General features: G+C 43.2%; 1 protein-coding gene across 4 annotated transcripts in view; it reads right to left on the bottom strand.

The window, feature by feature from the left end:
• The window catches only part of TRAPPC9 (trafficking protein particle complex subunit 9), a 652210-nt gene that overhangs the window by 615330 nt on the left and 22065 nt on the right, over window positions 1-14815 (bottom strand). For 2 of the 4 annotated variants that reach the window (XM_049853997.1, XM_049853999.1), the window contains exons 4-5: window positions 11462-11590; window positions 1083-1109 (exon numbers count right to left, since the gene is read on the bottom strand). In XM_049853997.1, the coding sequence (XP_049709954.1) occupies window positions 1083-1109; window positions 11462-11590 (156 nt within the window). The remainder of the gene's footprint in view (window positions 1-1082; window positions 1110-11461; window positions 11591-14815) is intronic. The other 2 variants (XM_049853998.1, XM_049854000.1) reach the window with 1 other exon arrangement.

The raw sequence follows: 14815 nt of genomic DNA, 5'->3' as shown, positions 1-14815 counted from the left end.
ACTGGTTTTTTCTAAGGTGCTTCTAATTGGTACCAGCATCTAATTCTCCTACTAAGTAAAGTGATCGACACATTGAAATTCAGTACTTTATATCAGTCGTAGCTAGCCAGACTTTGGCTCAGTGACTTCTGTTGGCCAAATACCGATAAATCCAACCTCTATTTAATGTTTCCTCCATTTAAGCCCTGGGGTCCCTCCACCCCTCAGCACCATAAAGTCCAGGGGCCTGGACAGACCTCGAGTTGTTTTCTAATCAGCAGCTCAGATCTCCTGAAAACAGGGCAAAGCATTTGTTTTCCTTCCTCTGCATTTCCACCAGCCATATCCAGAGACGTAGCCACAAGCTTAGAGGAAGGATTCAACACAAATGTTAAAAACCTTCAACGTGAAGCAGCTTCATGTCAGAGTCAAGCTGCACAGGAGAGGTGCATGGGAAGACGTGTGGGTAACAAAGCCCGTGTAGGCACGACTGTCCAGATTTCCAGGCTTCAAATCAAGGGACTTCGCATTTTAATTTTTTACCCTTTGTCGTTGTTTGCGACTAAGCCAGAAAATAGTGCTCACCATGAGATAAGCACCCTCTTGATAAAAGAGACTTCGGCTATATTATTGACAGAAGGTGTGAAGGGGGGAATGGAAAGCCCACCTCTGTAACAAAATCAAAAGCCCTTTCCCTGTCGAGAACACACACACAAAATGCAAAACAGAATTCAAATTCATGTTGAGAGGGGCGTGAACCACAGAATCAGAGGAAGTCATTACTATGAATTCAGAATTAACAGGACAAGCATGCTGAACGCATTCAAAGAATGAAGCCACACAGCCAGTCACCCACTTAACCATGCTAGAGGAAGCCTTTGCCTCTTCGGCAGACGACACACAGCAATGCAGTGTCCACCAGACAAGGGCCAGACAATAATCGGGTTGTTAATAGTTCTGATTTAAAATCACTTAAATCAGAATGTTCCCAAGATCACAATCCAGAAACGTTAACCACTCATTCATACCACTGTGAAACAAGCACTTAAAAAAACAACCACCACGAGGGAAAGCAAAAGAAACTAAGCACAGAGATCATGTACCTGGATCAATGAGAACTTCTTGTGCCCCTGGAAAAAAGAAGAGATTATGGTCTTTTATTTGCAAAACAAAACTATTTTTAAAGATACTACTAAGTCACATTTCATAATCACACAGCCTTCAAAAACCTGCAAGGCTGCTATCTGATCAGAAAAGCGGTCCTGAATAACGTGCAGTGCCTTTTGATCTTTAGAAGAAAAATAAAGAAGAGCTACTATTACTCATACCCTGAACCAGTCGGAAAGTGCTTCCTACGTCTTTCCCTTCACACTGTCTAAGCTCCAGCTCCCCAGCTCTTCCTTGAACAACTACGAGAATAGGAGGATCTTACTTGCCTCAAACAAGCCAATGACAAAGGAATATTAACTTATTTGTGCAAGTAGATGGTAAAACTCTGGAATGGAGGAAAAGGGGTCAGAAGGCTATACGGGAACACCTCCCCTAAAATCAGCCAATCCATCCTTTTTTCCCAAGGGGTCAGAAGGCTATACTGGAACACATCCCCTAAAATCAGCCAATCCATCCTTTTTTCCCTGTCTCACAGACACCGGGAATTGCTATGTGCTCCCTCCAGCTAGGGATTTCTGTCTTTCAGAAGGTAGCTTTGTACATGTTGTTGTTGTGTTGATCCCAACTCACAGCAACCCTATAGTTGTTGAAAACACAAAACAGTTTAACTTCATTATTATCAAGAAGCTTTTTTTTAATTTATTTCTTTTTCTTTGTGCTTTAAGTGAAAGTTTACAACTCAAGTTCGTTCTCGTACAAAAATTTATACACACATTGTTATGTGACCCTAGTTGCTCTCCCTATAATGTGACAGCACACTCCTTCTCTCCCCCCTGTATTTCCCATGTCCATTCAACCAGCTCCTGTCCCCTTCTGCCTTCTCATCTCACTTCCAGACAGGAGCTGCCCACGTAGTCTCATGTGTCTACTTGACTAAGAAGCACACTCTTCACAAGTACCATTTTACATCTGATAGTCCAGTCTAATCTTTGTCTGAAGAGTAGTCTTCAGAAATGGTTTTAGTTCTGGGTTAACAGAGAGTCCAGGGGCCATGTCTTCTGGGGTTCCTCCAGTCTCAGTCAGACCATTAAGTGTAGTCTTTTTACTAGAATTTGAGTTCTGCACCCACTTTTCTCCTGCTCCATCAGGGATTCCCTGTTGTGTTCCCTGTCAGGGCAGTCATTGGTGGTACCCGGACACCGTCTAGTTCTCCTGGTCTCGGGCTGATGGAGCCTCTGGTTTATGTGGCCCTTTTTGTTTCTTATCAAGAAGCTTTTAAAAGCCTTGATCATTCACTCAGCTATCCAAATATCCATGAGATCCAATTAGCCTTCTCTATAGAACGTAATTTTCCATTACAGCAAAACACACCCTAAGAGTAATGGTTTCAAGAGTTGTGTTTATCAATACCTATGATCATTTTTAAACACATTAACCAGACTCAAAAATTGACGTACCATTAGCATACATTGTTATTAAAATAGCACATGTATTCACTTGTCTCTGGAGAACAGACCCCACAGTGATGGTCCTATTTAGGAGCTATTTCAGATACCACAACCTCACATATTTACAAGCACCAGGCAGTGCTTCATTCTGTTGTAGGTGGGATCGCTGTGCATCAGAACCAGCTCCACGGCACCTCACAACAACAACATTCTTCAACACAGACTGAAAAATCACTTCACGCAGCCTTGAAAAATCTGCAACGCTGCGATCTGATCAGAAAAGCAGTCCCGAGCAACGGAATGTCACACGTGCGGCGCCTTTTCTGCTTTCCAAGAAAAATAAGGAACAGCTACTATTACTCATCCTGAGCAAATTGTAAAAAAAAAAAAAAAAGGGTGCTTCTGTTGAGCCAGCACGGTGTTCTGCAGACATGCGTGCAGTTCTCAGTGCGGCCCTCACAGCGGATAGTTCTACTGAGTCTGCTCTGGACAAGGAAAGTGAAGCCTAGTCATCCTCGCCGTGACCCCAGCCCTGTGGTGATGAGCTGACAGCAACACCAGGGAGGCACTCAGCAACACAGAGCCTTGGGGAATCCCAGATAAGCCTACAGGCTCTGTGTTCAGTGGGAAACTTGAATATGTTAGACTGTACCACAACTTCCAAGCAGAAAGTAAGCCTGAGACCTTCCGATGCTTTAGACACTGGCTCAGTCTCTGCCTCATGGTAAACTGGCCCCATAGGAAACGCACTGTGGAGCTTGACGGCTATTGTGTTTCCAGGGAAAGCTGAGAGAGCCGGACTCACAAGTTTTCCACCACTGACATAATCAACCCTACCTCACTGGGCTTTTGTGAGCATTAAATCAGTTTATGTGAAATGCTTAGAATAGCGTGTAGCACCAGGTGCTCAACAAATGTACCTACTGAGGTGATTTTACAAATCCCCATCCCGAGCAGCCTCCCTGTTTCCTTTCTGGTCTAACTCTCCTTGTTTCCCTATTTATGCACTCCCCGTGAACTGTTAAACCCGTTCCTCGCTGTCCCCGTTTCCATTAGGAAGGCCTTTTCCCAAACACTCCTGACCTCTTGACCTCTCACTCCCCACACACAGAGTGGGTTATGGGATCAGTGTGTTGGGATGCTGAGCTGGGCATGGGAAGCCCTCCTCTTTTCTCAGGAGCTGCTACCTCAGGAGGCATACAGGACTCTCTGCTCCAGCCCTAAGTGTGACCAGGGTTGGCCCCTTCAGGGGAAGGCCTACTGTGGCCCAGAGCAGTGACCAGTGGGTCTAATTCCAGGGTACAGCATGAAGATATCCATTGTTCCTGCACCCCTAAAGTTCATGGGGAGTAGGGCTTATAGTAATAAGGGTGACATTTGGATTCTCCTTCTGCCTACTCTTCTGTCTCATCTCTCAACTGGATGTGGAAAAACAGAAGCATTCTCACTGGGCCCCCCCTTGAGCCCCAACATGTGCTAATTAACAATTCTGTGCCTCCAGATAGGCTGAGGATGACTCTAATGACCTGACGCTGCTGCTAAATCTGGGCGTAGGCGCTGCTGAGACTCCTCAAATATCTCTCTCATTTTTTAATTGCATCTTTTCTGATAAAACTAGTTTTTCCCATCTTAATTCCTTAGTAATCATCAAAGACTATAAAATGGTGGAGTTGTACAAAGTAACAACTGACACTTTGAGATGTTGTGGGAAAAAGACCTGGCAATCTGTTGCCGTAAATATCTCAGCTTAGGAAACCCCATCACATGGGTCGCTGTGAGTCGGAATAGACTCCGCAGCCCCTAACAACAACAACGTGAGATGTTTCTGGGGTGAGCACTATGCTAAACACTTCTCAAACACGCTCTCTAATCTCACAGTTCTACACGGCAGGTATTTTTATCCCTGTTCTATAGGTGAGGGGAAAAAAAAAAACCTCATAGAAAGAATTTACCCAAGTTTGCACTGCCAAGTGGTGGCATCTGTATTCAAACCCAAGTGAGCTGAATTTGAAAACCCAGGCTCCTTCCATGAAACCAAGCTACCTCCCACTAAAGCTGGTTTTGTCATAAACACGAAACCAGGCAGTACACTCAAGTCTCGCTGAGTTCAACAAGCTTTTCAGCTTTAAGGTGCCCCAGGGACGGTCTCTATCTTTCTTATAAAACCACGCCTGACTGCTTTCTAATATTGGAAGAAAAGTTCCAACCTCACCATTGTTCACACAGCACGCCTGAAATTTTCACGCTGAGAAAATGGCAGAATGAAAATAAGATATAGCTAGAACACCCTTCCCAGGTCTCCAGGTATCACAGCCACGGTGCGGCTCTGAAGCATTAAATAAAGAAATCAAATTAAAGGAACGTTGTTTAAGCCTTGCTTCTTTCACAAACAGGGAAACGAAGATTTAAAAAAAATAATAATAATAATAAGGTGCAACAGTGCCACCTACGGCCAAAAAGGGCTTTCCAAGTTGCTAAAAAAGATGCAACAAAATAAATCCCCTGCGTGATAGGACACAGTCAGTAAGACTTTTTAAAACGGCAGCTCAGAGCCCATAACTGAGGACCCAGTGAGCACAGACCGCCTCAGGGCAGGGGTGCTGTGCGGCGCTCAATGTGAGATCTTTAACCCCCTGGACAGAAACCAAGGCTCTGAACTGGTTTGTTCTGGTTCAAACGCCTGCTGAGAATTTGCTAGAAACGGTCCCAGGAAGCCTACGTAAGAACCACCTGGGGATCCTGTTAGAACGTAGGTTCTGATTCGGTGTATCTGGGGTGGAAATGCAAATTCTCAACAGGGAACTCGTTCGAAATGCAAATTACCATCAGGGGTTCGAACCAGAATGGGTCTAAACCCTGACAGAAACAAAAGATGGAGACAAAGAAACCGATCTTAGAGCTGGAAGGAAACTTGGGCATCTGGTTTGGCCTCTTCAGCTCACAGACGGAGAAGCGGAGACCCAGGAATCTGCCCTAGTAACCAGTAGCAAAGCTTACTCCTAGTCCTTGTGTTCTGCTCTAAACCAAAACCCAACTGATCTACAAACCCCAAAATCAAACCTGTTGTTGTCGAGTTAATTCTGACTCATAGCTACCCCATCACCCCTATATTCACAGAAGTCAAATAGTAGTTCGAATAGTAGGTAGTCTGTCTTGCAAAACACTTCCCAAAGGGCTGGGAACTATAAATCATGTAATTGTATTGAAATACAAAAATCATTTATTTACATACAGAAACAGCATGATCTGTTCAATGACATCTTTTATTCCAGCTATAAAAATGACAAATACCAGATTAACATTCTTTAGGTTAGGCTAAAATAATATATTAAGAGTTGTCGTTCTTGTTGTCAGTTGACCTGACGCTTGTCAAGTCGATTCCTGCTCATGGAGACCGGACGTGTGCAGGGTAGAACTGCCCCACAGGGTTTTTACAGCTGTGACTTTTCAGAGGCAGGTCGCCAGGCCTGTCTTTCCAGACACCTCTGGGTGGGTTTGAACCACCAACCTTTCAGCTGGTAGTCGAGTGGTTAACCGTTTGTACCAACCAGGGAAATATATTAAAGGTACAGAAAAAAAAAAAGAAATTTTCTTCAATCATAAAAGAAATAAATTTATTCCCTGAAAATACCTCTACATCAATTTTTCTAAAGTTTATGTCTCTTGACCAACTTCAGGATGACAAATTCCTAGTTACCCAAATGTTTTAGTGCATATTTATGCAGCAACAAGACCCTAGTGGCGTAGTGGTTGCTACGGCTGCTAACCAAGAAGTCGGCAGTTCAAATCTGCCAGGCGCTCCTTGGAAACTCTATGGGGCAGTTCTACTCTGTCCTATAGGGTCGCTATGAATCCGAATCGACTCAACGGCAGTGAGTTTTTATGCAGCAATATGAATTCTGAGTTGTAAAAAATACACATTCTGTACAAATAATCTCTAAATTCTGCAGTTGCTATTCCACTGGGTTATCTTGTTAAAATAAGGATTCCTCGTGGCACAGTGGTTAAGTGATGGGCCGCTAACAAAAAGCTGATGGTTCGAACCCACCAGCTGCCCCATGGGATAAAGATGTGGCTGTCTGCTTCATTAGAGATTACAGCCTTGGAAACCCTATGGGATTTCATCAAAACATCATCGTTGTTGTTGTTGTTGTTAGGTGCCACCGAGTCGATTCCGACTCAAGCAACCCTATGCACAACAGAATGAAACACTGCCCGGTCCTGCGCCATCCTTACAATTGTTGTTATGCTTGAGGAGCCCATTGTTGCAGCCACTGTGTCAATCCACCTTGTTGAGGGTCTTCCTCTTTTCCACTGACCCTGTACTCTGCGAAGCATGATGTCCTTCTCCAGGGACTGATCCCTCCTGACAACATGTCCAAAGTATGTAAAATGCAGTCTTGCCATCCTTGCTTCTAAGGAGCATTCTGGTTGTACTTCTTCTAAGACAGATTTGTTCGTTCTTTTGGCAGTCCATGGTATATTCAACATTCTTCACCAACACCACAATTCAAAAGCATCAATTCTGCTTCAGTCTTCCTTATTCATTGTCCAGCTTTCACATGCATATGATGCGATTGAAAACACCATGGTTTGGGTCGGGTGCACCTTAGTCTTCAAGGTGACAGCTTTGCACTTCAACATTTTAAAGAGGTCCTTTGCAGCAGATTTACCCAATGCAATACATCTTTTTGATTTTTTGATTGCTGCTTCCATGGCTGTTGATTGTGGATCCAAGTAAAATGAAATCCTTGACAACTTCAATCTTTTCTCCATTTATCATGATGTTGCTCATTGGTCCAGTTGTGAGGATTTTTGTTTTCTTTATGTTAAGGTGCAACCCATACAGAAGGCTGTGGTCTTTGATCTTCATAGTAAGTGCTTCAAGTCCTCTTCCCTTTCAGCAAGCAAGGTTGTGTTATCTGCATAACGCAGGTTGTTAATGAGTCTTCCTCCAATCCTGATGCCCTGTTTTTCTTCATATAGTCCAGCTTCTCGGATTATTTGCTCAGCATACAGACTGAATAGGTATGGTGAAAGAATACAGCCCTGACACACACCTTTCCTGACTTTAAACCAATCAGTACCCCCTTGTTCTGTCCGAACAACTGCCTCTTGATCTATGTAAAGGTTCCTTGTAAGCACAATTAAGTGTTCTGGAACTCCCATTCTTCCCAATGTTGTCCATAATTTGTTATGATCCACACAGTCAAATGCCTTTGCATAGTCAATGAAACACAGGTAAACATCTTTTTGGTATTCTCTGCTTTCAGCCAGGATCCATCTGACATCAGCAATGATATCCCCGGTTCCATATCCTCTTCTGAAACCAGCCTGAATTTCTGGCAGTTCCCTGTCGATATACTGCTGCAGCCGTTTTTGAATGACCTTCAGCAAAATTTTGCTTGTGTGTGATATTAATGATATTGTTCTATAATTTCCACATTCGGTTGGATCACCTTTCTTGGGAAGAGGCATAAATATGGATCTCTTCCAGTCAGTTGGCCAGGAAGCTGTCTTCCGTATTTCTTGGCATAGACAAGTGAGCACCTCCAGCACTGCATCTGTTTGTTGAAACATCTCAACTGACATTCCATCAATTCCTGGAGCCTTGTTTTTCACCAATGCCTCCAGAGCAGCTTGGACTTCTTCCTTCAGTACCATCGGTTCCTGATCATATGCCACTTCTTGAAATGGTTGAACATTGACTAATTCTTTTTGGTGTGACTCTGTGTATTCCTTCCATGTTCTTTTGATGCTTCCTGCATCGTTTAATATTTTCCCCATAGAATCCTTCACTATTGCAACTCAAGGCTTGAATTTTTTCTTCAATTCTTTCAGCTTGAAAAACGCCAAGTGCGTTCTTCCCTTTTGGTTTTCCATTTCCAGCTCTTCGTACAGGTCATTATAATACTTTGTCTTGTCAAGCCCCCCTTTGAAATCTTCTGTTCAGTTCTCTTACTTCATCAATTCTTCCTTTTGTTTTAGCTGCTCGATGTTCAAGAGCAAGTTTCAGAGTCTCCTCTGATGTCCAAAACTCATACTGCACTAAAGAAAAAGGTGCCTTATCACTTTAAATCATACTGTTGTTGTTGCTGTGTGCCTTCAAGTCGATGACAAAATAAGTCATCAAAAGCCAGGTTGGCAAGTCCCAAGTCCCACAAAACTATATATTCATCATCTGAAAAGAGTATGGATGTTTATCTTCTCTCAAAATTCACTAACTTAATTAATCTTTCTTCCATACTAAAAGATTCACAGAACCGAATTGGCCTTTATAACTTTTCTCTTCACAAGCTTCGCTAGAGAAAAAGAAGTGGTAAGTCATTACAGTGATTGAATTTTCAAAGCCCCTTCTGTTTTGCACCCTAATCATCTTTAATGTTCTTTTTTTAATGCCTACAGAGTTAAGAAAATAAAAAATGGTAACTTTTAGATCGTTAGCTGAGAATAAAACATTTGTGAACCTATCTAAATAACTCAATTTTAAAAGGGGAGAAAATTTCCTTTTCCCAGAGAACATCTGCTTGGAAGCTATGTAATCTGGGTCTGAGATGTCTAGAGTCCCTTAATCATAAATGTATACAACCAGTTATTTTTAATCAATAATAATATTGACAATAATAATAACAGCTAATATTTATCAAGGGCTTACTATGGAATGGTAGCATAATGGTTAAATGCTACAGCTGCTAACCAAAAGGTTGGTAGTTCGAATCCATCAGGAGCTCCTTGGAAACTCTATGGGGCAGTTCTGCTTGGTCCTATAGTGTCACTGTGAGTTGGACTTGACTCGATGGCAACGGGTTTTTGGGTTTACTATGAGTTAGAACTGTCCTAGGCTCTTTATAAATGTGTATGTCATTCAAAAGACAGCCCTAGTGATGCAGTGGTTAAGTGTTCAGCTGCTAGCTGAGAGGTCGATGGTTCAAACCCACCAGCCACCCTGTGGGAAAAAGAGGTGGCAGTCTGCTTGCATAAAGATTACAGCCTCAGAAACCCTACGGGGCAGCTCTCCTCTGTCCTATAGGGTCTCTATGCGTCGAAACCAATGGGTATGTCATTCAACATTCACAACAGCCCGTGAGGTAGGTACTATGATTATCATTCCCATTTTACAGATAAGGAAACTGAGGAACAGAGAGATTAAACAACTTGCTCCAGGTCACATTGATATTAAATGACTTCTGTATTTCTGATATTTTGCTGTTGAAAAAGAGACCTGAGATATTCATTCCATGAAATACAAGGGAGAAGGTTAAATTGCCTGGTCTTTGTTTCAGATATTACCCACTACCCACTGCCATCGAGTTGATTCTGACTCATGTTTCAGATAGTAGATGCCATAAATTCCTGATGTAGGTTAAGGCTGTCATTATAAATTGACTTATCTTGAAATTAATGTCCAAGACAAGACAATATATCTGTTCGTGACCTCTAGCCTGCTAAGAGATCTGGACTCTAAATTGCTTCAAAGGTGGTAAAGTCATCACAAAGCTTTTAAATGAGATAATAAGTGCTCCTTCACCTCTCCTCTGGGCTTCACTGGGTATTCCACCCCACAGACTGTCTTCAACAGTAGAAAGTTCTCAGGTGTTTTACACTATACAGAGCTAAATAAAGACATTTCTCTGCTTGCTGCAGACAGAGCAGTTTTTCAGCTTCTTCAAACTTTTTTGCCTACAATCGACAAGGGGGAAATGAACCATTCCCCTAAAAAGTCTCAGTCCCATAATCCCATCAAGAGGAGAACATCTCAACTCACTCACAGTCTTCAAATCACAGTAAAAAGCCCTCCAGTGCAAAGGCATACCGAGAGAGGGCAGGAGGCTGCCTTTTAAAGAGGAAATAGAATGCTGTCACCTTCCCGGTGTGTTGGAGATTTTAGGCTTGGTGGCTGACTGGAGAAGACAATGAAGAGAAAAGTACTGTTCCCTCCTCCCAGAGTCAGCGACTGGAAGAGGGGCAGGGACGCCTGTATTTCCAACCTCCAGACTTTCTATGTCATTTCCCAGCAGGCTTTGCTCTCCTCTGAAATAACTGAGGTCAGTCGGCACTCTCTGCTGGGGAAGGATAAAACACCTTCAAGAACCATTATAGATTCATCCAAGCAGTTCTACAGAGAGTCAGCCCAGACACAGACTGTGCGGCTACCTAACCGGTTGATAAAGGTAGACTTTGCAGTCTTTGCTGACGCTGTGAGATGGTGTCACTCAGGGAAAAAGGAAACTGAAGGCATTCCCCCATCCAATACACAGTAACTACTGTGGGCATCCTCCTTGGGGGAAAAAATGCCTAAAAATCACCTGGACCAAAAAATACCTAGCAGCTGTGGGTACGGCCTTGAGCTCTCATCCTGTTATCCTCTATGGTGTGCGCACCTTGACAACAATATCTTGAACCACCAAAGTCAAGTTCATTCATTAAAGGTCAAAAGATTCAAATTCAACCTCAAAAGGTAGTTGTGGGCCTATTCTTCCAAAGAAGTTTTTTCACTCTTCATTGCTAACAAACATAAGCAAATCAAACTTCAGTCATTAAGAGAACTTCATCAACCAGTAAATAATAAACAGGCCCCAGGCTCTGAATTAGCTATTAAAATTGACTTCTGGGGCTAGATGCATCCAACACATAGAAATTATGAAAAAGACCCAAGCACAGAACCTCAAGTCAGGTCCACCATGAAATGTTACGCAAGCGTTCCAGAGACCAATCATGCTAATCCATTAAGACTATTCACTAAGATCCATAAATATTCAGTAAAAGAAGAACAAAAGGTCTCATGGGTAATGCTGGACTCAATAGATTTTATACTGTATTTAAAATTAGTCAGGCCTAACTCAGACAGGAACAATAGTAAATTACTCTCCTGTTGGCTTTAAAGACTTCAGGTGAATAGAGGCCCCAGGAAGGAACAGGCGTACCTGGTCGGTGTCTGTTGGCCGTCTCGGCAGGGAGCGAGCTGCCCGGAAGCCTTCGTGCCCCAGTCTTACCGCCGGTCCCACCAGGGTAGTGAGAGATGACAGAGGCGGAGCACAAACCTTCAAGTGCAGCTGGGCATAAAACAAACCAATAAAAAAGTACAATTAGAGAGCTAGTGGCCCGTCATCAGTTCACACTGCAATGGCTAAGAAGAATAATTTGAACAGTTTAATTATCTGAAAAGGCCAAACTTTCCCAAAACAAAGATCACATCTGACTTAGTTATCCAGTGCTGCTGTAACAGAAATGCCAAAAGCAGATGGCTTTAGCAAACAGAAATTTATTCTCTCACAGTCTAGGAGGCTAGACATCCGGATTCAGGGCGCCAGCTCCAGGGGAAAGCTTTCTCTCTTTGTTGGCTCTGGAGGAAGGTCCTTTTCATCAATCTTCCCCTGGTCAAGGAGCTTCTCAGTGTAGGGACCCTGGGTCCAAAGGATGCGCTCTGTCCCGGTGATTCTTTCATGGTGGTAGGAGGACCCCACATCTCTCTGCTGGAGTCTCTCTCTTGTATCTCAAAAGAGAGTGACTCAGAATACAACCTAATCCTATAGACTGAGTCCTGCCACATTAACATAATTGCCTCTAATCCTGCCTCATTAACTTCATAAAAAACCCACTGCTGTCCAGTTGATGCCAACTCATAGGACAGAGCAGAACTGCCCCACAGGGTTTCCAAGGAGCACTTGGTGGATTCAAACTGCTGACTTTTTGGTTAGCAGCTGAACGGTGAACCACTGCGCCACCAGGGCTCCGTTAACATCACAGAAGTTAGGATTTATAACACATAGGATAATCATATCAGATCACAAAATGGTAGACAACCACACAATACTGGCAATCATGGCCTACTCAAGTTGACACACATTTTGGGTGACACAACTCAATCCATAGCAACATCTAAACAACCCTGGTTTTGTTACAAACAAGATCATGGCACCTATTATCTCTCTCATGCTCCTGCTGAGGCTACAACACAGAGAACTCTCGGATGCTCAAGGTTTCACAGAGGGCCTAAGTACGCGTGTGCAGCGGGCCGGTATCCTCGGGCATCATTCCGTCATTCGCCCAACAAGTTCAGTGCTGACCGTGTGGCCAGCTGTAGGCCAGGCTCTGCGGTGTAGAGACACGTGGCACAAAGTACCCTGATGTGAAAATACTGGGAAGTAATTCCACCAAGCACGCCCAGGACACCTTTCCACAGCACACACCCTGAGTGTATCTACTCCGTTTGCGGCTGTAGCAAATCCTTATAGTTGTGCTGTCTTTCTCACCTCACTTAATCCTTTGTCTGTTTCTTTTTTCTTCCATTTATTCCTGGTTCTTACTGCCTGCAGCAGCCAGATTATGAGATTGAAGTCGATTTTAAGTATTTCTGATATTTAGTGTGTTCTACAGCACTGTTGTTGTTAGGTGCCATCGAGTCGACTAACTCATAGCAAGCCTATGTACAAGATAAGGCAACGATGCCCAGTCCTGCGCCTTCCTCACAATCCTCGCTACGTTTGAGCTCATTGTTGCAGCCACTGTGTCAATTCACTTCGTTGAGGGATGGCCTTCTCCAGGGACTGACCCCTCCTGATAACATGTCCAAAGTAAGTGAGAAGCAGTCTCACAATCCTCGCTTCTAAGGAGCGTTCTGACTGTCCTTCTTTCAAGGCAGACTTGTTCATTCTTCAGGGTATGCTCAATATTCTTCTCCAAGACCATAATTCTTCAAAGGATTCAACTCTTCTTTGGTCTTCCTTATTAACTGTCCAGCTTTCGCGTGCACATGAGATGACTGAAAAGACCGCTTTGTTAAGACTACTATTAAAGAACTTCTGTCATTATCTCATTCCCACTTGTATCATAAATGGTTGACAGATATGCCTCCCTCACTAAGCTGTCAACTTCTTTGAGGAAAAACCCTACTTAGTCCCCTCACATACAACATTCATTCAACAAGCCTTCATGGAACATCTATGATACACTAGACAACAGACACTCAGAGATGAAAAAGAACAGCTCAGGTCTCCCACTTCCAGCCCAGGAGACACAGGAGGGTAAACATGCCAACAACTCCAGCAAAAGGTCAGCTCACAGCAGACAGGGTTCATCCAAGATGGTGCAGGGCCTACACAGAGCTCTGTCCAAATACGTGTAGAGCTGCAAAGGCTGCCCTTTGGATGAGGTGTTTTTCTTTTTCTCTCTAATTTTTTTAATTGAGATATAGCTCACATGTCATAAAATTTACCCTTTTTAAGTACGCAATAGAAGCTGGACTATATGGAGAAGAATGGGGCATCAGGATTGCAGGAATACTCATTAACAACCTGCGTTATGCAGATGAAACAATCTTGCTTGCTAAAAGTGAAGAGGACTTAAAGCACTTACTGACGAAGATCAAAGACCACAGCCTTCAGTATGGATTATACCTCAACATAAAACGAAAATCTTCACAACTGGACCAATGAACAATATCACCATAAATGGGGAAAAGATTGAAGTTGTCAAGGATTTCATTTTACTTGGATCCACAATCAACACCCAGCGGTCAAGAAATGAAATGACATACTGCATTGGGCAAATCTGCTGCAAAAAAACCTCTTTAAAGTGTTAAAAAGCAAAAATGTCACTTTGAGGACTAAGGCCATGGTATTTTCAATTGTCTCATATGCATGCGAAAGCGGGACGATGAATAAGGAAGACCAAAGAAGAATTGATGCATTTGAATTATGGTGTTGGCGAAGAATATTGAATATGCCACGGACTTCCAGAAGAACCCACAAATCCGTCTTGGAAGAAGTATAGAGTCAGAATGCTCCTTGGAAGCAAAGATGGCAAGACTTTGGATATAAGGATGGACCAGTCACTGGAGAACATCATGCTTGCTGAAGTAGAGGGTCAGGGAGAAAGAGGAAGGCCTTCAACAAGATGGATTGACACAGTGGCTACAACAATGGGTTCAAGCATAACAACCATTATGAGGATGGTGCAGGACGGGGCAGTGTTTTGTTCTGTTACACATAGCATCGCTATAAATCAGACCTGACTCAACAGCCCATAACTACAACAACAGCAAAGTGTACAATACAGCCATTTTTTTAGTGTATTCACAATCTGTAGGAGCCCTGGTTGCACAGTGGTTAAGAGCTACAGCTGCTAACCAAAGGTCGGCAGTTCAAATCCACCAGCTGCTTCTTGGAAACCCTATGGGACAGTGTCATGGATTAAACTGTGTCCCACAAAAATATGTATCAACTTGGTTAGGCCGTAATTCCCAGTATTGTGTGGTTGTCCTCCATTTTGTGATTGTA

The sequence above is a fragment of the Elephas maximus genome, chromosome 15 (assembly GCF_024166365.1).
Source record: "Elephas maximus indicus isolate mEleMax1 chromosome 15, mEleMax1 primary haplotype, whole genome shotgun sequence".
In the NCBI taxonomy this organism is placed as follows: domain Eukaryota; kingdom Metazoa; phylum Chordata; class Mammalia; order Proboscidea; family Elephantidae; genus Elephas; species Elephas maximus.
Note: the sequence above shows the minus strand (reverse complement) of the source record. Positions and strands in the feature narration are given on the sequence as shown.